The 23,339-nt window shown below is 37.2% G+C and overlaps 1 protein-coding gene across 6 annotated transcripts in view; it reads right to left on the reverse strand.

Moving 5' to 3' along the window:
• Positions 1-23,339, reverse strand: part of AFTPH (aftiphilin) — a 67,433-nt gene that overhangs the window by 28,926 nt on the left and 15,168 nt on the right. For all 6 annotated transcript variants that reach the window (XR_012379805.1, XM_025868585.2, XM_025868586.2 and 3 more), the window contains one exon: positions 8,993-10,956. Coding sequence is in view for 5 of the 6 variants with exons in the window: in XM_025868585.2 (XP_025724370.1) it covers positions 8,993-10,924 (1,932 nt within the window). In the remaining variant the exon portion in view is untranslated. The remainder of the gene's footprint in view (positions 1-8,992; positions 10,957-23,339) is intronic.

Consider the following 23,339-nt stretch of genomic DNA (forward strand, 5'->3'; position numbering starts at 1 on the left):
ACTCCTTGTAGCTGATTAACTCAGAACAAGATGTGAATTAAATAGTAATATTTAATAATATAATATAATGATATAACATATAACAGTAATATTTAATAATAAATAGTAATATTTATTAACATGTACATGTGGACTTGTATTAGATATAAAATTCTAAAAGATTGTATTTTATTATGTGGAATTAGAGGTAAAGTCAGACTGGCTAATTGAGTTTCCCTAGGCAGACAGGGCAGCATATATAAAGCAAACAATATCAGTATAACCCCAATCCATTTAAGGAAGTGAGGGCCTAAATTCAGTAAAACATCAAAAGATGTCCTCTGAAACAGTTAAAACTGCAAAAGCCTGATAAAGCGCATTATGTTTTTTATTTAATGCTTACACAGTCATTTGTCATGTCACACCACATGCCAGGCATTATTCTAGATGCTTTACAAATATCAGCTCACAGAAGAACACAGAGGAACCACAGGAGGGAGGTAACAGTCATATTATTATACCCATTTTCTAGATGAGAAAAAGAGAGCACTAAGAGGTTATCTTGCCCATAGTCAGATGAATATTACATGCTGAATCCTAATCTAGTATAGTTTCAGAGTCTGTGTTCTTAAACACTGTATTAAGCTGTCATCAAAGCAGTTCTAAGTTCAATTTCTAAAAATTACAGGAGCTTTGAGGGCAGGGAATATGTCTCATCTTGAATCTCCAGTACTTAGGTTCCTGTACACAGCTGATACAGAAATGTTAGCTAGTTCAGTGTGCACTAGATTCAAGAAAAAAAACAAAACACACTTCACTTTTATTTAAGACTGCAGGGGGCATATTTGTTCTACTTATGAAAGTATATCTTATTATAAACCATCTAAATCACAGGTTTTGTACACAGGTTGGATATATTTACATAATCGTAACAAGAATAATAACTGAATCCCTTACATACTAGGTACTATTCTTGGTACTTACATATATTACTTTATGAATCTTTTTCAAAAAACCCCAACTGTTTCCAATATTACAGATGAAACTAAAGCTCAGGGAGATTAATTAACCACAGTCTCATGCTGGTACGGTGCACAGCAAGGATTTGATCCCAAGTCTGACTCCAAAGCCTATTCTCCTTTCACCAATTCATGCTTTTATCCAATTTTGGTGGTCTTTCAAACATTTGTAGCCATTAGATAAGGGATTCAGCTGTTAACTGCTGAGGTGATGACTATACTTAAGAAAGCAATGATTCATCTAACACTACAATTCATAGTTTTCAACAAAGCAAATTATAAATTTTTACTAAAGAGTATTACGCTGTAAATTAATGAGAAGGTGCTGAGTGCCCACACACTTAGCATAGTAGTTAGCTGAGGTTACAATAGTAACTAAATAGCAAACAATGAAATAATAGTCACAATAATTACTTGACTTTTAAATGCCTTTAACTCCAAAGTCAAAGAAGAAAAGTAGTCATCAGTTCTCCCTTGAATTTGGACTCAGAGAACTGGTGACTGGTTAGCCGAATACCAGTTATGTAACCAGTTCACACGTGCATCAAATTCTCAGCCTGGCAAATTGCAGCATATCTAGCCATTACACACTGTAAGAACTGAGGGCTCTGATAAATGTAGAGTTGAAAGTCAAATGCTATTCGAGGCAGATGCCAGAGTCCATTTTCTCTATTCACGTCGTGCTAGGACAAAGGAGGGCACTAGTACTCAGAAGAGCTCCTAATCTGTCAAAACTATTCTGCGAATGGAAACCAGCCCAAAGCAGCAGCTTTTCTCTCAAAATAGTTTGACAGGAGAGTATATAGCCAGAACTAGAGGTTACTCCCACACAAATTCTCATCTGCCCCCCTATTACTTTTTGCCATTCACCAAAAAAATTCAGTTGCCAACACTATTTCTTTGCTCCTTTACAGACCATTTTCCAAGAAGTTCATTTCTGAGATTATTCAGTAACTAACATATATTGAGCACTTATTATGTGCAAGACAATGTGGTAAGCACATCTACACACACAATTTCATTCTACCTTCAGAATGAGAGATTTAAATAACTGCTATTATTATTCTCTAAGGTTCAGGGAAGTGACTAATACAAGTTAGTGCTGAAACCTGGATCTCAATCTAGCAGTGTGACTCCAGAGCGTTGCTTTTAAGCACTATACTATTGCCAGGGCCAGGGCCCAAGGCCCACGATAAATTTAGGGATTCATGAAAATGTTTTTTTTTTAAGATTTATTTATTTATTTGACAGAGAGAGACACAGCGAGAGAGGGAACACAGGCAGGGGGAGTGGGAGAGGGAGAAGCAGGCTTCCCGCTGAGCAGGGAGCCTGATGCGGGGTTTGATCCCCGCACCCTGGGATCATGACCTGAGCCGAAGGCAGACCCTTAATGACTGAGCCACCCAGGCGCCCCTGGGATTCATGAAAATGTTTTAAGGGCTAATTTTAACAAACTCATCTTTATACCAAGTTATAAAATAGAATTTTAAATATCTTTTATGGGTAAGACACATAAAAGTCATATGTGGCCCTGGCTACATTACTCTCAAAGATACACTGGCTTTTATCTTTCCCAATTTTCTCACTTCTCATATATTTGTTTTCCTATCAGGGTCCTTTATTACCTTGAATGTCTCTATAATAATAATTATTTTTTCAAAACTGGTATGATTTCTGGGAAAGCACAAATGATCAACTATCCAATGGTTTTAATTCATCAATAAGGGCAAAGCATCATGTATGAATTCACTCTCATTCTGAGTTCTGTCATATCTCCGTGTTTAGGGTAGGAGGTATATAAGCAGCCATTTCATTTCACCCACTGATGCAAACAAATCATATTATCGAATGCAGAGTTTCCCAATTGGTAGGCTACAGTCACAAACAGGCTACAAGTCTCTCCCAAATCTTGAAAGCTATACAGGGACAAATGGCGCTTCCTGTTCTGATGGTTAATTTTATGTGTCAACTTGACTGGGCCATGAAGTGCCCGGATGACTGGTCAAACGTTGTTCTGGGTATATGTGTGCAGGTGGTTCTGGATGAGTTTAACGTTTGAACTGGTAGACTGGGTAAAGCAGACTGTCTTCTCGAATATGGTGGGCCTCACCCAATCAACTGAAGACAGCTTTAGGACTGTATTTGGGACTTATCTGCCTCCATAAAGACCTGAGCCAATCCCTTATAATAAGTCTCTCTTTCTACCCCCACCCCCCATCTCCCAAGCCCTCCCTCCCTCCCTCCTCCTGGTTCTGTTTCTCTGGAAAACCTTAATATATCTCTATTTTATAAATAACTATACTGGAGTATAAAAAGTGTATTGAAAATCTCATTCAGTTTTCCAAAGGGGTGTGTAAGACCAGCACCCAGGATCCTAGACTCTGGTTCTTAGGCCACTCAAATGCATTATCTTCTTGGAAGTATCTTGTATTTAAGGTAATTTCTAAAGTTCCTTCAACATATTTCTAGTTAGTTTTCTTTTCTTCCTTTGGAACAAAAGTTGATTAATGTTAATAGTTTTAACATTGATAGCATTAGGTCTTGCTCTTAAGTGCAAGTTTAGAAAAAATATAAAATCCACTGGGTAATTTAATCTTCCATTTAAAAGGTTACCTTATACCTTGCCACCATTAAATATTAAGTAAGATATCAAGTACGATCTACAATTGTACACTTTATCAATTCCCAATTTCAAGCTATTATGTAAGAAGAGTGACCAACTGTAATATTCCCCATGTTTTAAAAAGATGGTTTGGCCCTTCTGCACATTGTGGATAAATCTAATAAAGTACTTCTACCTATTTTGGAATTAAAGACCAGAATTTCCCAAGGGAAAAATAAAAGAAACTGCTATGCACATACTTCAAGTAAGCAAAGAGCTATAAGGCCAAAATCTTAATTTCTTTAAAAAAAAATTGAGATATAATTGACATACATTATATTAGTTTCAGGTGTACAACATAATGATCTGATATGTATATATTGCAAAATGACACCACAATAAGTCTAGTTAACAGCCATCACCACACATAGTTACAAATTTTTCATTTCTTGTGATGAGAACTTTTAAGATCTATTTTCTTAGAGATTTTCAAATATACAATATAGTATTATTAACTATAGTCACCATGCTATACATTACATCTCCAGGACTTATTTATTTTATAACTGGAAGTCTGTATCTTTTGACCACTTAATTTCTTTATTTGGTTGCTTACTTCTGTTTTCAATAAGTTCAGGTGTTCATCCACAGAAAGGAAAACTTGCACAAATCTTAGGCAGATGATTAAATAAACAAAGGTGAAAATGTGGGGTTTGTTAGAGTCAGTTTGAGAATGCTGACTTTCTGGTGAACAAATCAAAATTTAATTTAAAAGTAAAAATAGGCCAAAGTATTCATAATTCTCTTCCTTTTTCTCTTTGTGATACTCTTAATTTTTAAGGCTCTCAAAACCAATCTTCATCTAGTAACACTTCCCCAGCAGCATTATCAAGTAGATGGCTAATAAGAAAAAATTACTCATAGCTTCCTTTTCTATAGTCAGTTAATATAAAGAGATTACTTACCAATTACCTAAATTCTCAAATAACATCCACAGTAATATTTAAAAAATTTTATAAAAGCTGAGTACTTACAATATTAACCTCCTCTACCATATACCTAAGAAAAAAGTAATCTTGGTTATTTCAATCAAATTTCCTTTCCGGAATATTAAGAGGTTAAAAAAAGAAAGAAATAAAGAAATCTGGAAAAAAGGACTGCTTTGAAAGTAAGGAGGATTTTTTTTGTTATTATCATTTTGCTTTGAACCTTAGCCCAAAAAGCAAAGAACAGTCTGGACCTCTTTTCCAATTTGTACAACAGAAATACCACTACTCGATTTCTGCCATTTATAAGAATGTTAACAAGAAAATGAAATATATTGAGCTCTGAGTTCTTTTTTTTTTTTTAAAGATTTTATTTATTTGACAAAGAGAGACACAGCGAGAGAGGAAACACAAGCAGGGGGAGTGGGAGAGGGAGAAGCAGGCTTCCCGCCAAGCAGGGAGACTGATGCGGGGCTCGATCCCAGAACCCCGGGACCACGACCTGAGCTGAAGGCAGACGCTTAACGACTGAGCCACCCATGCGCCCCGAGCTCTGGGTTCTCAGAAAAAAATATTCACTGAAAGGGAAGAATATTTCTTAATAAATGGTCATGTATGGCTTTTACATCAAGGCTTGAACCTCTGAGTTTCACTAGACCCACATTTGAGAATTAGTTTGACTAAGAACATTTTATAAATTTGAAAGATGTCTTCTTGGTTGACTTTTCCCTAAGTAATAAATTATTACAATAAAGTTGTAACAACTGACTGTCTCTTGACCCAAGGAAGATATATTTTATTAAAATATTAAGATCTTTTTGGTAGCCTGAAAAAAGGAAAGTACTAAAAAATAGGGACCCAGACAATGTCACAGTGAAAATTAGAAATTTGAAATGACAACTGCACCATTTGTTTCATTTCTCAAAACAAAGAATTGCTCCCCGTGTTTGCTTAATTGAATTAACTGAGCTATGAATTCTAAAGACTCACAACATTCTGTCAAAGCAGAATTTGGACAAAATGACTTAAAGGCACTGCACTCTGTTCAGGGCAGAATTGTTGCATCCAGTTAAGATTCAAGAGGAATAAATCATTCTAAATTTTACCATTAAAAACCTAATGTTCACTGTCATTTGGGGCTCCTGGGTAGCTCAGCTGGTTAGGTATCCAACTCTTTTTTTTTTTTTTAAGGATTTTCTTTTGAAATAAAGGTTTTCTTTTTTTTTTTAAGATTTTTATTTATTGAGAGAGAGAGAGAGAGAGAGAATGATAGAGAGAAAGCATGAGAGGGAGGAGGGTCAGAGGGAGAAGCAGACTCCCTGCTGAGCAGGGAGCCGGATGCGGGACTCGATCCCGGGACTCCAGGATCACGACCTGAGCCGAAGGCAGTCGCTTAACCAACTGAGCCACCCAGGCGCCCTAGGTATCCAACTCTTGATTTCAGCTCAGGAGTGCCACGTCAGGCTCTGCACTCAGCAGAGAGTCTGTCTCTCTCTCTCTCTCTCTCCCCCCCTTTCCCTCTGCCCCTCCCCACACTTGTGTGTGCTCAAATTAAAAAAAAAAAAACTCAATGTTCACTGTCCTTAGTATGTGAGGATTTCTGTGCTGTCCTCAACACTGTAGCAAGTAGGAGAAATATTTTAGGAAAAATACCAGTAAATCTAATCCTCTCCTAGGGGACTTCTGGAAAAGGAAGAAACTGCAGGCCACACGTTGCCTTCACAACAGCAGGATAAGAATGAAAATCACTTCCAATTCAGTCATTTACTCAGCAGGGCTTACCCATTTCCCCACCTCAACTTCCTTCTAAACTTAACTTCCAGCCCCTTCCAACAATTTCTCCTTTCCAAAATCCATCATTTTCCAAACCTATTCAGCAAAAATAAGAGTCTGAGGACCGAGCCAAACAAATCTCAGGAAGTCTTAAATGTATCTTGCCATATCTACACAGTTTTTGCTCTATCTTTATAAAATAGAATCATACTACAAAATTTTTACTTTTCAGTGGATTTTTTTCATTCACTTTAAAATTTACTGTCATTTTATCTTCACAAAAGTCCCTTGAAGTGGATATTATCTCTCTCTCTCTTTTCTTTTTTTTACAAACAACTGAGCTCAGAAGTAACTTATCCAAAAAGCTATATAAGAGGTTGAGTCAAGATTCAAACTCAGATTTTTTTTTTAGTTTTTTATTGTTATGTTAATCACCATATATTACATCATTAGTTTTTGATGCAGTGTTCCATGATTCATTGTTTGTTCATAACACCCAGTGCACCATGCAAAACGTGCCCTCCTCAATACCCATCACCAGGCTAACCCATCCCCCCACCCCCCTACCCTCTAGAACCCTCAGTTTCAAACTCAGATTTTTAAGATTATATAAAGCTTATATACTTTATTACCTCTTATCTCCAGTTGTCAAGTTATAAATAACTTCAATCAACTTGTGTAATGCAAAATTTCCTTTTTGAAGTGGTCATACTTTAAAAAATTCATTATCTCATGATGTTACAAGCTCTAGGGCTATAAAGATTATTCAATACCAGTGTCACTTTACAGTAAGATGAAACTAAATAGGAAAGGATTAGGTCAAAATCAACAGTCTTGGCTTTGTATTATATAATTAGTTTACTCTTTGTTTAAAATGGAAACCTTCTACTTCAATAATAAATTAATCAACAGGAATAATACGCATTAGCCAAATTGTATAATAACTGAATTAGCAAATTAAACTATTCAAATGCTCAAAGTCAAATGAAAAGTGATTAGGTGTTTCCACCACCTGGTAATACCATAATAATATCTTCATGTATCAAAGTAATGATGTATAACCATTTCAATTAACACTCAGACTTTGGAAATACTTCTAATTGAAAATGGTTTGCTTAGCAAAAGATAACTGGAAGAATTTGCAGATTCTGATCTTGTTCTTAGTATCTTTAAAAGAAGCTGGTGAGACAAGTGTTCCCTATATCAATTGTCACTACAAAGCAGTGATTTTCTAGGGAGTGCTCTTCAACACTTCTGGGGTTGAAGAAAGGTTAGGTTTAACACAGGGTATAACTCAGGATTGCGGAACAACCTGGATATCAAACTGCATCTCTAGGAGCTATGTTAGGTCAAAATAAATCTTAGTGAATCTTCTCTGAAATAGTCTGGAACAGAAAAGGATAAAGTACAGGCGCTGGGGGGTAAAAATATTTTCCCCGACACACCTAATCCCCAAGAAGTGTAAACATAAATGTACGTTTGCAGGAAATTATAAGCAAATAAATACAGCCATAGTAAGTCAACCTATGACTGTTTCTTGTTCTAGGTCTAACCCTTAATTTTTCTCATACTCTCATCCCAGGTCTTTAGTTGCTGTCAAATTATGAAGTCCAAATCCACTTTGTTCAAATTCTCTATCCTTCAATTCCCTACAGCCTTCAGCAGAGGCTGAGGTTTCAAATTCTGCTTGCTCTCTCCTGCACTCAAAACTGTACTTCAGGGGCACCTGGGTGGCTCAGTTGGTTAAGCAGTTGGCTTCTTGATTTCGGCACAGGTTGTGATCTCAGGGTCCTGGGATCAAGCCCCTCCATCGACGGGTTCTGCAGGGAGTCTGTTTGAGGGTTCTTTCTCTTTCTCTCTCCCTCTTCCTCTGCCCCTCCCCCAGCTCATGTACATGCATGGGCTCTCTCTCACATAAATAAATAAATCTTTAAAAAAAAACAGAAACAAAAACTGTACTTCAATTTCCTAGGTCTTTTGGTGGGCAAAATTAAGAGACATTATTTCTGAAACTTAAAAAAAAAAATCTTCTATATCTCAGTTTAGCCTGCTTTTTTTAAGTTTATTTTATTTTTTTAAAGATTTTATTTATTTATTTGACAGAGAGAGACACAGCAAGAGAGGGAACACAAGCAGGGGGAGTGGGAGAAGGAGAAGCAGGCTTCCCGCTGAGCAGGGAGCCCGATGTGGGGCTCGATTCCAGGACCCTGGGATCATGACCTGAGCTGAAGGCAGACCCTTAATGACTGAGCCACCCAGGTGCCCCTAACCTTCTTCTAAAAATCACTGTAAAGGTAAAAACTGAAGGATTCATTGGATAGTTAATTAGCTAGTTAATGAATTTGGACATAAGTGGTATTTATGTTAATCAAAAAAACCAAGCTGATGAATTTCTGTAAATACTAAATTCACTGAGATAAAGAAAAAGCTTATTACCAAGCATTACTTCTTATAGAACCGTCTATTTAAAGTTTACCACCAAAGGGTTGTGAAAAATTTAACCGATCTACAAATCAAGCAAGCATTATGTATCATAAGAGACTCCTTCAACAGGTACCCAATCTAAAAATACTTTCTGTAAAGCCTCCACAGCAATTAATATATCATACAAAATAGAGAAAATCAGTAAATACCTGAACTGAAGTGGCTGTTTCCTGTAAATGGCCACCAGCAACTGCTCCTCTGGAAGTTGCTGAAGGGACACTGTGCATTTTGGGGGTTCCTGGAGTATCAATCTTTTCATCTGTCCTATGTGACTGCCAGGCTTCCTTTCGATGGTGAGATTCAGTAGCCTGCTGGTCTCCAAAAGCAGCCCAAGAGCAACTATCTTTCTGTCCATCCTCAAAAGCATTCCAATCCCCAACTTGGCTAGGCCCAGCTGAACTGAAGTCCGCAAAATCATCGGAGTCTTGAAAAGCACTGCAGCCATCTTGAATATTTGGCACAGAATCGAAATCTCCAAATTCACCTTCTTGCCCAATTTCCAATTTTGAAACAGGATCAGTGCCTGTCCCAGTAGACTTTCCTCCCAACTTACATTCCTCTGATAAAGTATCAGAAGTCTGTTTTAGGTCAGACTCAGTAAATATAATTTCATCTTGGCAAGAAACAGCATTTGTATCCCCAAATTCTCCAAAGTCATCACCTGGCTCACTAAAATGTGGAAAGTGCTCTGAGGACTCTTCAAAAGTGGTATCGCTCATTGAATCTTGAGTGCCAGTAACAAAGGGTGGGGTTGTGCCACTGGCTGTGCCAAAGTCACCAAACTCATCCTCGTTAGTATCATTGCAAGTCACAAAGTCGGTGCTACTATCACCATTTTTTACACTTAGAGAATCATCCAGAACATTTTCTTCTGTAGGATCAATGCTGGGGCTTTGGGAATAAGTGAACCTTCTACTTTCTTCTTTGGAAGAAGCAACTTCATCATCAGCATCAGAAGTGTTAAGAGAATCCATACATAGGTCAGCACACTTCGAAGTAAACAAATCAAGTTGTTCCTCAGTTTTACACTCTTCTCTCATACTGGCTTCTGAATTATCAGCTGAGGCTGCCAAACTCCAAGGCTTTGATTGAACACTGGATTTTAAAAATTCATCCTGTTGCAATGTTGGAAGGCCTTGTTTTTCAGTACTGAAACCTCTGGTACTCATTATGCTTATTTCTGAAACACAAACCTGATCCTCTCCATCCATGTCTACTTTATCATCAAAACTTCTACCCAAAGACACTGCTTTTACAGAATTCAGTTCACTGACTCTATTAATTTTATTGTTTTCCTGAATGGTTAATGCTTCTCTATCATTTAAAACTTCACATCCTATTTCTTCTAGTTGTATTCTTTCCTTTTTGGAAAATGTGGCAAAATCTGCAAATTCCTCAGCAGGACTAGGTGCACAGTCTAAGTTATACTCAGTACTATGAGTGTTAAGAGGCTTTCTTCCTTTCGAATTGGCTACAGTGTCCAGATCATCTGTTCCCTGAGGATTTACAGTTTCCAGTACTGCAAACCCATTTGTCAGAATCTCCAGACAAGGAGGCTTTTCACCATTGCAGCTTTCTAACTGCCTGTTCTGATGAACAACATTCATATCAGTTCTAAAATCTCCTGGAGAGAAACTTTCAGGTGTTCCAACATTCTGTCTTTGCTTCACTATAGTATTTAAATCTCTGGGACTTTCTATGTCATCAGTGGAAGTATCTAAAGTTTTAGATGAAATTATTTCTTTGCTGGTGGTAGAAAGTAAAACATCAGACTGTCCTTTTATAGGAGAAGAAAGTTCAGCTGTGATGTCTTTATCATTACCATTTTTAATGGACTTAAAGCTAGTAAGGCTATCTACATTTTCTGAGAAATCATGAATTGGCATAAAATGGTTTGAAGGAACAAATTCTTCCTTGGGATGAGTATAATCTGGTGTATCAAAATCAACAAACCCTACACCAGAAGGGGTAACTTCTGAAAACCCACCAAATTCCCCAAATTCATCATCATCATCATCCTCGGCTCCATTATCTAGTGGTGGTGGGGATGAAGAGTACATTCGAATGATGTCTGGCTCCATTGCTCAATTGCTTTCAAATAATTAATTTACACCTGAAAAAAAAAAAGAGAACAGATTTTTTTTTTTTTTTGGAGGGGACAGATTACATATAATGTCTTTCAAAATTCTCTCAAAGCTATTTCAAAACAATGCAAATTCACAGTGCTCTGTTTTGTATCTTTTAAATTATTTTTCCCTTAGGTGAGATTACCTTACACAGCTCTAATGGCAAAAGAAAAAAAAATTCTTCTAGTGCATGTTTCCAAGAACACTGGCATTACATTACTGAATTTGAGGTTTCCAAAAAAGTTGGAATAAACACAAAAGTATATCTACAAAATTCCCTCTCGGGGAACTTGCTTGTTCTCTTAAGTTCTCTTTCCAGTCCATTGAGGATTCGGGTCCTGCCTTATGGATTTGTATGACTTCTTTATAAATAAGACATGAAAATTTTATCTCTAATAATTGCTACAAATATATTCCTCACTTTGCTTTTCAATTTTATTTCTAACCCAAGTTAATTTTTTTTAAATAGACTTTTTAGAGCAGTTGTTTTAGAGCAGTTTTAGGTTCACTGCAAAATTGAGCAGAAGGTACAGTGAATTCCTATATATTCCCCACCCCTATTTATGCATAGCCTCCTCTATTATGAACATCCTACAGAGTGGTGTATTTGTTACAACTGATGAACCTACATTGACACACATCATTATCACCCAAAGTCCATAGTTCATATTAGGGTTTGTTCTTGGTGTTGCACATTCTATGGGTTAGGACAAATGCATAAATATGTATCCACCATTACAGTATCACACAGAGTAATTTCAATGTCCTAAAAATCCTCTGTTCCACCCATTCATCTCTCCCTCTCCCCTGCCCCTGGCAACCACTGATCTTTTTACTGTCTCCATAGTTGTGCCTTTTTTGGAATATCATATAGTTGGAATCGTACAGTATGTCACATTGTATACAGCCTGAACATACTGTATGACTGGTTCTTTCACTTAGTAACATGCATCTAAGCCTCCTCCATGTCTTTTCATGGTTGACAGCTCATTTCTTTTTAGCGCTGAATAATATTCCATCGTCTAGATGTATCCCAGTTTATTTAAGTCAATTTTTTTTATAACTTTCAATACTAAAATCATTTCTGACTTAAAGGAAGTTGCAAAAACAATACACAGTTCTCGTGTATATCCCACCCAATTTCCCACAATGACAGTATAGTAAATAATGACAGCACATGACCAAACCAGAAAACTGAAAGGAAGTTGCAAAAACAATACAGAGTTCTCATGTATATCCCACCCAATTTCCCACAATGATAGTACGGTAAATAATGATAGTACAGGACCAAACCAGAAAACTGACATCAGTAAAACACTATTAACTCAGCTACAGACCTTATTCAGATTTCACCAGTTTTGTGTATGTGGTTCTATGAAATTTTATCACATGTGCAGATTAGATTCAAATAACCACCACTATAATTGGGATAAGAACTGCTGTAAAATAGTTCAATAATATTCATCAATATAAAGAAACTCCCTTGTGTTACCTCTCAATATTCATACCCTCCCTGAAGCCCTAACTCCTGCCAGCCACTGATCTATTCTCCATCATTATAATTTTGCTACTTCACAAGTATTATGTACATGGAATTATACAATATGTAATTCTTTGAAGTTTTCTTTTTTCACTGCCCTTAATGCCCCTGAGATCCATCCATGTTGTTGCATGTCCAAGAAGTCATTCTTTTTTATTGCCAAGTAGTCCACCGTTGTATAGCTGCACCACAGTTTGTTTCTCTGTTCACACAATGCAGGACATTTGGATTATTTCTAATCACAAATAATTACAAATATAGCTGCTATGAATATTTATGTACAGACTGTTATCTGACTGTGAGTTTTTAATTCTCTAAGATAAATTCTCAGGAGTGCAAATGCTGGGTTACAGTAAGTGTAAGTTTAACTTTATAAGAAACTGACAAACTGTTTTCCAAAGTTAATTTTTAAAGGGACAAATCGATCAACTTTTCATTAGTATTTTCATTATTTTACTTTCATATAAGCTTGAGATTTAATAAGTATTCACTTTTTTTCTTTTAGTTTTCTTTTAATTTAAATTCAATTAGCCAACAAATAGTACATCATTAGTTTCTGATGTAATGTTCAGTGATTCATCTGTTGCTGCATTTTGTTTTTAATACATCTAGAATTTATTTTGGTATATGATCTAAGGCAAAGGTCTAAGCAATTTTTTTTTCTAAATAGCCAAGCAATTATCATAATCCCATTTACTGAATAATCCTTCCCATACCCATTAGTTTATGATATCTTCTTTCTATATACATTTAACTCTTAAGTGGAATCTATGTCTGGGTTATCCCGTTCCTTTGTAATAAAAAGTTAAAAGGGCCACAAGACAGATTTACATTAAAAGCAAAGGGAGAATTAACAACAAAAGTCCTAGAATAAAACCAGTCCATAAATTGATACTTTCAATGAACTGAAGCCCAAGGAATATTCCCTGTAATTCACAAAAATTAGATACATGCAAAATTAGATACATGAAGAAAATATTTTACTACAAAATTCAACCAGTTTTGTAAATTCAAAACAAAACAAAACAAAACAACCACTTTCTCCCAACTCTCAGAATAAAAATTCATAAGATCTTCCAGCTATAGGGAGAAGGTACATTAGAAACCACTTAATTTAATTAGACATGAGGAAAATGAGGCCTATTGGTAAGCAACTTTCCCAAAGGTCATACAGCTGGTTAGTAGAGAATGGCTTCAGAATTTTGAAAAGGTTCTTTGAGGTCAGTGACTGGACAGTCACTGAGAGTTATTTGAAAGAAATTGAAAAAATCAAAAGAAAAAGACTCCATTGCAATGTATCTATTTTAAACTGCCTTCCTTACAAAATCAGCATCATAAAGAAGAAAATGATGGCTTTACTTCTGAGATAACTTTTCTGATTTAAAGAGAAAAGAAAAATAACAGTAAAAGTTACATATAAACCCTATTTTCCTCCTTTGTCCAGAGTCCTGATAACCCCTTCCAATGCTTAGGTATACAGGGTAATTTGACCTCTAACAGTTTTCCTGTGATTATGAAGTTCCTATTTTTAAAAGTACTCTGATTGTTAATGAGTATGTGGAGAAAAGGACATTTGCACACACATACTGCTGGTGGGTGTGTAAATTGTTAGAAGGCTTCCAGAAGGCAATCTGGCTATACTATACAAACTGTTTTTTTTTTCCTTAAAAGTAAAACAAAATGCTCCAAAGGGATTATTTAAGCAAATCATGCTTTGTCCTTCCAATAGGATACTATGTAGCTATTAATATCATGATTCTCCCCTTTTTTTTAATTTAAAAGCATTCATAATGTTGGCAACATATCAAAAGGACACAAAAGCCAGCCTGAAGGGATTCTTGGTGGTAAAATCAGTGACAACTTGAGCATCAAAATAAAGATAATACTGGATTATAATCCACTGAATAAAAGAATCAACTATCAGTCCTCAGATACGAACATTTAAGATACTGCAGTTTCAAAATATCTCCCCACAACATACTCAATTACAAAGGAAAAAAATGTAACTTTACAGTGGTGGAGGCTGACACTTCATCAAATGATCAAAGTGAACATCATTAGTAATGGGAATACTGAAATCATGTATCACCTGACAAGATGCAACAATAACACAGGATCACTCCTGGAATATTCCTGCCCAAAATACACAACCTGAATCTATTCATGAAACTTCAGACAAATTCAAATTGAGAGTTAGTTTAGAAACTGGCCTGTAATCTTCAAAAGTATCAATGTCATGAAAGTTAAGGAAAAACTTAAGAATTCTTCCAAACTGAAGATGACTAAAGAGACATGACCAGTAAATTCAACACCTGATTTTGAACTGGCTTCCCCTTCTATACAGGTCATTATTGGGACTACTGTGAAACCTGAATGAAGTCCAAGGAGCAATGTGTTGATGCTAATTTCTTGATTTTTTAAAAATATTTTATTTATTTATTTGACAGTGAGAGAGGGAACACAAGCAGGGGGAGTGGGAGAGGGAGAAGCAGGCTTCCCGCTGAGCAGAGAGCCTGATGCGGGGCTCGATCCCAGGACCTGGGGACCATGACCCAAGCCAAAGGCAGACCCTTAACGACTGAGCCACCCAGGTGCCCCTAATTTCTTGATTTTGAGGGTAGTATTGTGGTTATGTAAGAGAATGTCTTTGGTTGTTGGAAATGCACCCTAACATACTTGGGAGAGATGGGACATCAGGTTGGCAACAGTCTCAAATTATTCTGGAAAAAGACTAATTTTACTGAACTTGCAACTTTTTCTATGTTTGTGATCATCTCAAAATGAAAATGAAAAAATTAAAAGCATTCAAGGAGATTTATGCTTGCATTTAAATGTGCACATTGTATAATAAATGTGTTACTTATATTGTATCTTATTTTAAAAAACTGGCAAATTTCTCCCTCTGACCCTTCCCCCTCTCATGTGCTCTCTCTCTCAAATAAATAAAATTAAAAAAAAAATCCTCAACTTCCTTTAAAAAAAAACTATGGCAAAATATATATAAAATTTACTATTTAAAAATATAAAAAAATTTACTAATCATTTTTAAGTGTACAGTTCAGTGGCATTAAGTACATTCAAACTGTTGTGCAACCATCACCACCACCCATCTTTAGAACTTTTTATCTTCCAAAATATTAAAATGTTTTCTGTACTCATTTTTTAAAGAGATTTTATTTTTTATTTATTTGAAAGAGCGAGAGAGAGAAGCAAACTCTGCACTGAGCATGGAGACCGACGTGGGGCTTGATTCCATGACCATGAGATCATGACTGAGCTGAAACCAAGAGTCAGATGCTTAACCAACTGAACCACCCAGGTGGCCTCGTTTTTTGTATTCATTAAACAGTAACTCCCCATTCTCCCTCCTCCCAGCTCCTGCAACCAGCATTCTATTTTGTCTCCTGAACTGGACCACTCTAGGTACCCCATATAAGTGGAATTACACAGTTGTCCTTCTGTGACTGGCTTACTTCACTTAGCATAATGTCCTCAAGGTTCATGCATTTTGTGTACCATGTGTCAGAATTCATCCTTTTCAAGGCTGAATATTATTCCATTGTATGTATATACTATCATCTGTTGGCAGATTGCTGGGTTGCTTCTACCTTTCGGCCATCGTGAATAATGCTGCTATGAACATAGGTGTACAGCATACCTTATTTTTTTTAACTTTTTGTTTTGAAACAATAATAGGTTAATATAAAGTTGTAAAAATAGTAGACACTTGCACACCCTTCACCTAGCCCTAACAGTGAATCTCACACAGTTCTAGTACAATAGCAAACCTGGAAATTGACCATGTTGGCACAGTACTACTATTAACTAGACTACAGACCTTCTTCAGTCCTCACCTTTATAAAAAACAAAACCAAAACAAAACAAAAAAACTTGCATCCACCTGTATTTGTGTGTAGTTCTGTTCAATTTTATCCCATGTACACATCGGTGTAACTACCCAACTATCAAGATACAGAACTGCTCCCTCCCCCACACCTCATCCCTGGGAAACCACTGATCTGTGTTCTGTCTCCATAGTTTTGTCATTTCAAAAGTGTTATATAATTATATAGTATATAACCTCTTGAAGGTGACTTTTTCACTAAGTATAATGCCCTTAAGGTCCATCCTGTTTATTGAATGTATCAGTAGGTCAATTATTTTCATTGCTAAGTAGTATTCTTTAGTACAGATATACCAGTTTGTTCAACTACTCATCGACTGAATGACATATGGGTTAGTTCTATATTTTATTTTTTCAAAGATTTTATTTATTTATTTGACAGAGAGAGATAGCAAGAGCAGGAACACAAGCAGGGGAAGTGAGAGAGGGAGAAGCAGGCTTCCGGCTAAGCAGGGAGCCCGATGTGGGACTCTTGATCCCCGGACCCTGGGATCATGACCTGAGCCAAAGGCAGACGTCCAACAACTGAGCCACCCAGGCGCCCCTCCTATATTTTATTATTATAAGTAGTACATAAACTACATTAATAATATATGTACCAGTAGCATATTTAAATAGTATACATATTAAAGATGCTAACAACAGTTATGTACAGGTTTTTGTGTTAACCTAAGTTCTTATTTTCTGGGATAAATGCCCAAAAGTGTGATTACTGGGTTCTATGGTAAGTACAAGTTTAGTTTTGTAAAAACCTACCAAACTATTTTTCAGAGTGCTGTACCATTTTACCTTCCGTAATACTTTTTTTTTTTTTTTTAAGGTTTTACTTATTTGTCAGAGAGAGAGAGAGAGCACACGAGCGCACAAGCAGGGGGAATGGCAGGCAGAGGGAGAAGCTGACTTCCCATTGAGCAAGGAGCCCGATGTGAGATGTGGGACTTGATCCCAGGACCCTGGGATCGTGACCTCAGCCAAAGGCAGACGCTTAACTGACTGAGCCACCCAGGTGCCCCCATAATACTTTACTTTTTTAAAGAACCACCTGTGATGTTTATTGGTAGAATCTCTTCATGATTAACCTACTGTTTTTCCTAAAACTTTTCATTGTTTGAAAAATGAAATATTTTACTTGGTTCAGGCTTATTTCAAACTCAGATGTTAAGGAAATACCAATCTGAATCAGAAACTTTGTAATCAAACCAACAACACAGAAAATAGTTCTTGTCACATCTTGAAAAAGTACTCTTTCTTTCTCCTTCTTGATGCAACAAGCTCTGTCAGCCTCCCAGACTATGAACATTTCCTTCTTTCTCAAAACTGTGTCACCTACTGATGGGAAGAACTCGGGCTACATATGCCCCTTCAGCAGGTTTTGGCTTTGGTCCAATTCATCCTTCAAAAATCTAAGAGAACGCTACTCTCAAGTTTCAGTAAGAATGCCAACCAGCCAGTGTGGAGGAGGCTTGAAACTTCCCAGAATTTTCCAACTCAGTAAACTCTGTTAGTTGAAGTACTATTTGTTAATTGAAGTATTTGTATGATGAATTAGCTTATTAAGTTTGACTATGACAAATCCTTTTTTTTTTTACACAGAAAATATGGACTTTAAATAGCTATTCCTACTTAACAGGAAAGAGGGATAGATGAGCTACTTTAACACTGTGCCTGGCACATAGCAACCTTAATAAATGTTTCTTCATCCTTCTTAATGGACTACTTACTCCACACCACAAGGAGGTCTAATCAGTTTTCTAGTTTCTTTATAATCTGAACAAGTGCATGCACACATGTACGTGTGTGTGTGTGTGTGTGTGTGTGTGTGTGTGTGGAGGGGCATGTTCAACTTCCCATTTTTATGCCTGCTTATTCCAAGACCTCTTAAACAAGTAACTGTTTAAACAAGTAATGGGGGTATCCAGGAAAGAGTCAAGCTATAGTATACACAAAAAGTAGACATGGGGCTTTCGTGCTTGGGTAATAAATGGGGTATCCTGAAGCTAGTTAGAGCATGCAGATAAGAGAATATGGTAGACCTCCTGCACTTTGGAGATCTGTCCATGGGAAATCACACCCTAAATACAGAGCCTAGGGGACAACATAAGTGAAAAATAGTAAATAAAAATGCAAGCCAAGGGGCGCCTGGGTGGCTCAGTCGTTAAGCGTCTGCCTTCGGCTCAGGTCATGGTCCCAGGGTCCTGGGATCGAGTTCCACATGGGGCTCCCTGCTCAGCGGGAGGCCTGCTTCTCCCTCTCCCACTCCCCCTGCTTGTGTTCCCCCTCTCGCTGTGTCTCTCTCTGTCAAATAAATAAAATCTTGGAAAAAAAAATGTAAGCCAAACACGACCTTCAGGGCTACAAACCACGAAAATCAAAGGATCTTGGGTTTGGTAATTCTATTATAGGAGTCGAATACAGAGGGGCCAAGGGAATAATCCACAATCCTAGTAGCAGTCAGCAGTGGAACCCTGAGTCCTGTGCCAGATTAGCTGCCAGGGCAACAAGGCATACAATGGGTGAAGTGATTCAGTATGAATCTCTCATAAGAAAAGAAGTTGCACCTGCTCAAGGAGTTCTAGCCTCAGGTCTGAAATGGTCATGGTAAAGAAGAGGTGGTAGGTCTGTAGGTTGAAAGCTCTGGGGTCAAGCGGAAAGGTAGGCCTCGGAACACAGAGGAATAAAAGGAGGAATGGGGCTAACTATCACCTAAGACTATCTGGCAATTTAATAATAGTTTCCCAAAAGAAAGAAAGTTGGAGCACTTAAGTTACCAGGTATCAAGACCTGGTTTAAAGCTACATGTCATGTGATAACAAAGATGCCATTGCAGTGTGGAGGGGGAAAGGACAAGCCTTTTCTTTGAACAGTGCCGGATCAAGTAAATACTTACACAGGGGGAATCAATCTTTGATTCTACCTAATAACTCACACAAAAATCAGCTCCAGACAGACTGTAGGCCTAAATGTGAAAGGTAAAAACAATCAACCTTCTAGAAGATAACTTAAGAGATTATTTTCATGACCTTAGGGGCGGCAAGGTGTTTTAAATAGGACATAGAAAGCAGTAATCATAAAAGAGAAAATGATACACTGGACTTCACGAATATTTAAAACTTACGGTCACCTAAAGAACAACATTAAGAGAGTGAAAAGGCAAGCCACTGCCTAGGAGAAGAAATCTGTGGTACATATAACTGTCAAAGAACTCCGAGCCAGAATATATACAGAATTCCTACAAATTGATGTGAGACAACCCAATAGAAAAATGGCCAAAATACCTGAACAGGTAAATCACAAAAGAGATTATCCAAAGAGCCAGTGAGCATATGAAAAGTCGTCAGGGAAATGCATATTAAAACACAGCAAGACACTACTATACACCCACCAGAACAGCTAAAATTAAAACAAAACAATTTTAGGGGCGCCTGGGTGGCTCAGTCGTTAAGCATCTGCCTCTGGCTCAGGTCATGGTGGATCGAGCCCTGCATCGGGCTCCCTGCTCGGCAGGAGGCCTGCTTCTCCCTCTCCCACTCCCCCTGCTTGTGCTCCCTCTCTGGCGCTCTCTCTGTCAAATAAATAAATAAAATCTTTAAAACAAAACAAAACAATTTTAATCATAGCTACCAATGGCAACAATATGGAACAACTGGTGTTCTCATACTTTAATGGTTTGAGTGTAAACTAGAATACACATTTGGAAAACTGTCAGTATATACTAAAACTGTACCAGGTACATACTCCACAAAAGTGAGTACATACATGCACTGAAGGCATATACAAGACTGTTCATGACAACTTTATTCTTAATTAAAACAACCCAAGCGTCCATCAGCAGAATGGTTAAAATGCATCATGGTATATATATATATACATATTACACACACACACACACACACACACACACACACACACACAATGGGGTACATTATGAATTATTATTATGCAACAACACGGATGGCTATCACAGACATGATGTGTGAAAGAAGCGAGATATATACACACAAAACATGTATTGTGTGATTCCATTTCTGGGAAGTCTAAAACAGGCAAAACTAAACTACGGTGATAATTCAGAATAGGGGTACCTATAGCAGGTACAGTATTGACTGGAAGGGGGTATAAAAGAGCCTGGTGCATGCGAATAATGTTATTTTCTCTTGATCAGAGTACTAGTTACACAGGCACATATATTTGTAAAAATTCATCCCACTGTACACTTAGGACTTGTACACTTTGCTGTATGTATGCAACAATAAAAAACAAAAAGTGTTTCTCAGAAAATCAATATACTTAGATTAACAACAACTACATTACAAGTGAATGCATATGGGACCATAATAATAAGCATACCATTCTAATAAAAAAGTTTGCTTATTTATACTTTGCCTAACTGGGATTTAAGGTAATATATGTATGTCTCAAAAGGTAGCATGGTATAGGAGAAAGATCTTGGACTTGGAAAGTCAGATCCTAGGTTCAGATTCCAGTTTCCTCATTTACTAATTATGTGAGTTTGCCCTCCTTGAGCTTTAGTTTCTTATCTATAAAAAAGGGCCAGCAGTTCCTCCCTTTCAATGCTGTTGTGAGGATTACAGATAACAGCAGACCTTCAGTACCTGGCACATTCTGTGCCTCAGCAAGCTATCAACTATCATTACATTCTAACTTACACCAAGTGTGTGGTTCAAACCATAATCTACCCTTAACAAAAATCTAAGCCAGTGTTTGCTTTTTTGCCAAAAACATTCACATGACTCTGCATATACTTTAAAAGGTCACTGAAAGAATAAGTCACTTAAAAATATTACTAATACTAAAGATACATGACACTGACTTTATTGCCAATTTCTATAACCCATCCCTGGAAAATATGAAACAATGCCCAAGGTTGAAGGACTGAGACCACAGAGGTTAATAGTAGTCTATTAAAAGAATGGAGGTTTTGATGAGGAACAGGACAATACAACCCAGATGTCCTCAATAGTAACTTGAAGTAAACTGGCTGTAGATACTATCCATTTAGAGAAAAGACCACAAGAATAAAAGCTTCTAAGAAGGTACCTGGTTGGGATGGAAAGGATTCTACATATTCCTCTAAGATAGAGTTAATCCTTCACCACCCCTCTATCCTCCATCATTCACATAGAGTATTAACTATCTTCAGGGTCTTGGGCTCACATTGGTGGTAGTGGTGGGGTCTCTAAGAGGCCCTTTAGGAATTTCCCAGATTCAAACACTGAGAGAACCTTCCAGACAAGCTAAAAACTCACCAGAAAGAAACTCCCATGTTTTACAGGGCTCCAGCCAAGCTGCATCAATGTGTACATCAACTTTCAAGGCCAGATAAGCACACCCAGATTATACAATCCCCAGCTTTACTGAGGACCTTTCACTCCAAACTTAGTTTTACTGAACTGGAATGGGGGTGGGGGTAATGGAGAACACAAACAAGCAGAAGGATGGTGGTAAGAAATGACGAAAGAAAAGACAACCATATCTGAAGTTGTGCTATAAGCTTTAAGTAGCACAAACTACACCAGCAAGGTTTAGTTAATGGATCACACACAAAAAAACCGCTACCTTCTTACCATGATGTCTGAGGTTTTTAATGTCACTTGTCAAATCATTTGGGTGAGTGATGGGGAAAAATGTGTATTTTCTTTAGAAAAATGAACGAAAATGTTACATAAGCAATTAACATCGATTTGCATTACAAATGTTGCCTGCTATTGCAGTAGTTCAAATTATTCAAATCTTTACTTGTAATATCCTTACGGGAGTTTTAAGATACTATCAAAATATACTCTCAATGAATCTGCCCAGCCTACATTCTGCTTAAGAGTCATCTCATCATCTTGTCTCAGAAAGAGCCCTTCTTCTGAGCAATATGGGTTTTAGTTAACTTTCTGCTTTTCCATACAACTAGAAATGACTGGACCATGCATGATGTCACAAAAGTTTTCATGCTTCTAAGATTGAAAATCTATAAGAATAATTTTCATTTTCTCTTTTTGAGTGGTTTGTCCTCAGCCTATTAGCTCTATGATAACAAAACAAGGAGAGCCCCTAGAAATAGATGCTTTTTAGTAAAGAATTGAGAAAAGTTTTGTTGTTATTTGTTTGTAGGACTCCCTTCAAAACAGGCTGCAAACTTCAAGGCTATTTAATCAAACTTCCATAATCCCCAGGCTGAATATTTTTTTATAAAGATTTTATTTATTTGAGAGAGAGAGAATGAGGTAGAGAGAGAAAGAGAGCATGAGAGTGGAGAGAGTCAGAGGGAGAAGCAGACTCCCTACTGAGCAGGGAGCCCAATGCAGGACTCCATCCCGAGACTCCAGGATCATGACCTGAGCTGAAGGAAGTCGCTTAACCAACTGAGCCACCGAGGTACCCCGAAGCTGAATATTTTTAAGAGATCCCGTAATTCCTTCGAACTTTCCGATTTAAAAACAAAAACCCAAGACATCATAGACATCAACTGCATAACATGCAGTATTATTTAAAACATTTGTTGAGGGGCATCTGGGTGGCTCAGCTGGTTAAGCATCTGTCTTTGGCTCAGGTCATGATCCCAAGGTCCTGGGATTGAGCCCCTCGTCGGGCTCCCTGCTCGGCGGGGAGTCTACTTCTCCCTCTCCCTCTGCCCCTCCACCCCACTCATGCTCTCTCTCTCGCTCACTCTCTCTCAAATAAAAACTTAAAAAAAAACTTCGTTGAATAGTATATTCCCAGTACTTATACCAATATCAAGTTAACATTTATTCAGCGCTTACTATGTGTTGATACTGTGTGAAAAGTACTCATGAATTATCTCATTTAGTCCTCATACTATGCTATGAGGTAGAGATTATTATCTTCATTTTACAAATAAAAGCTTATAGAGGTTAAATAATCCCTCATGGTAGTATAACTACTAAGCAGTGAAT

The sequence above is a fragment of the Callorhinus ursinus genome, unplaced genomic scaffold (genome assembly GCF_003265705.2).
Source record: "Callorhinus ursinus isolate GAN/ISIS: 27379988/994484 unplaced genomic scaffold, GSC_fseal_2.0 scaffold10, whole genome shotgun sequence".
Classification (NCBI taxonomy): domain Eukaryota; kingdom Metazoa; phylum Chordata; class Mammalia; order Carnivora; family Otariidae; genus Callorhinus; species Callorhinus ursinus.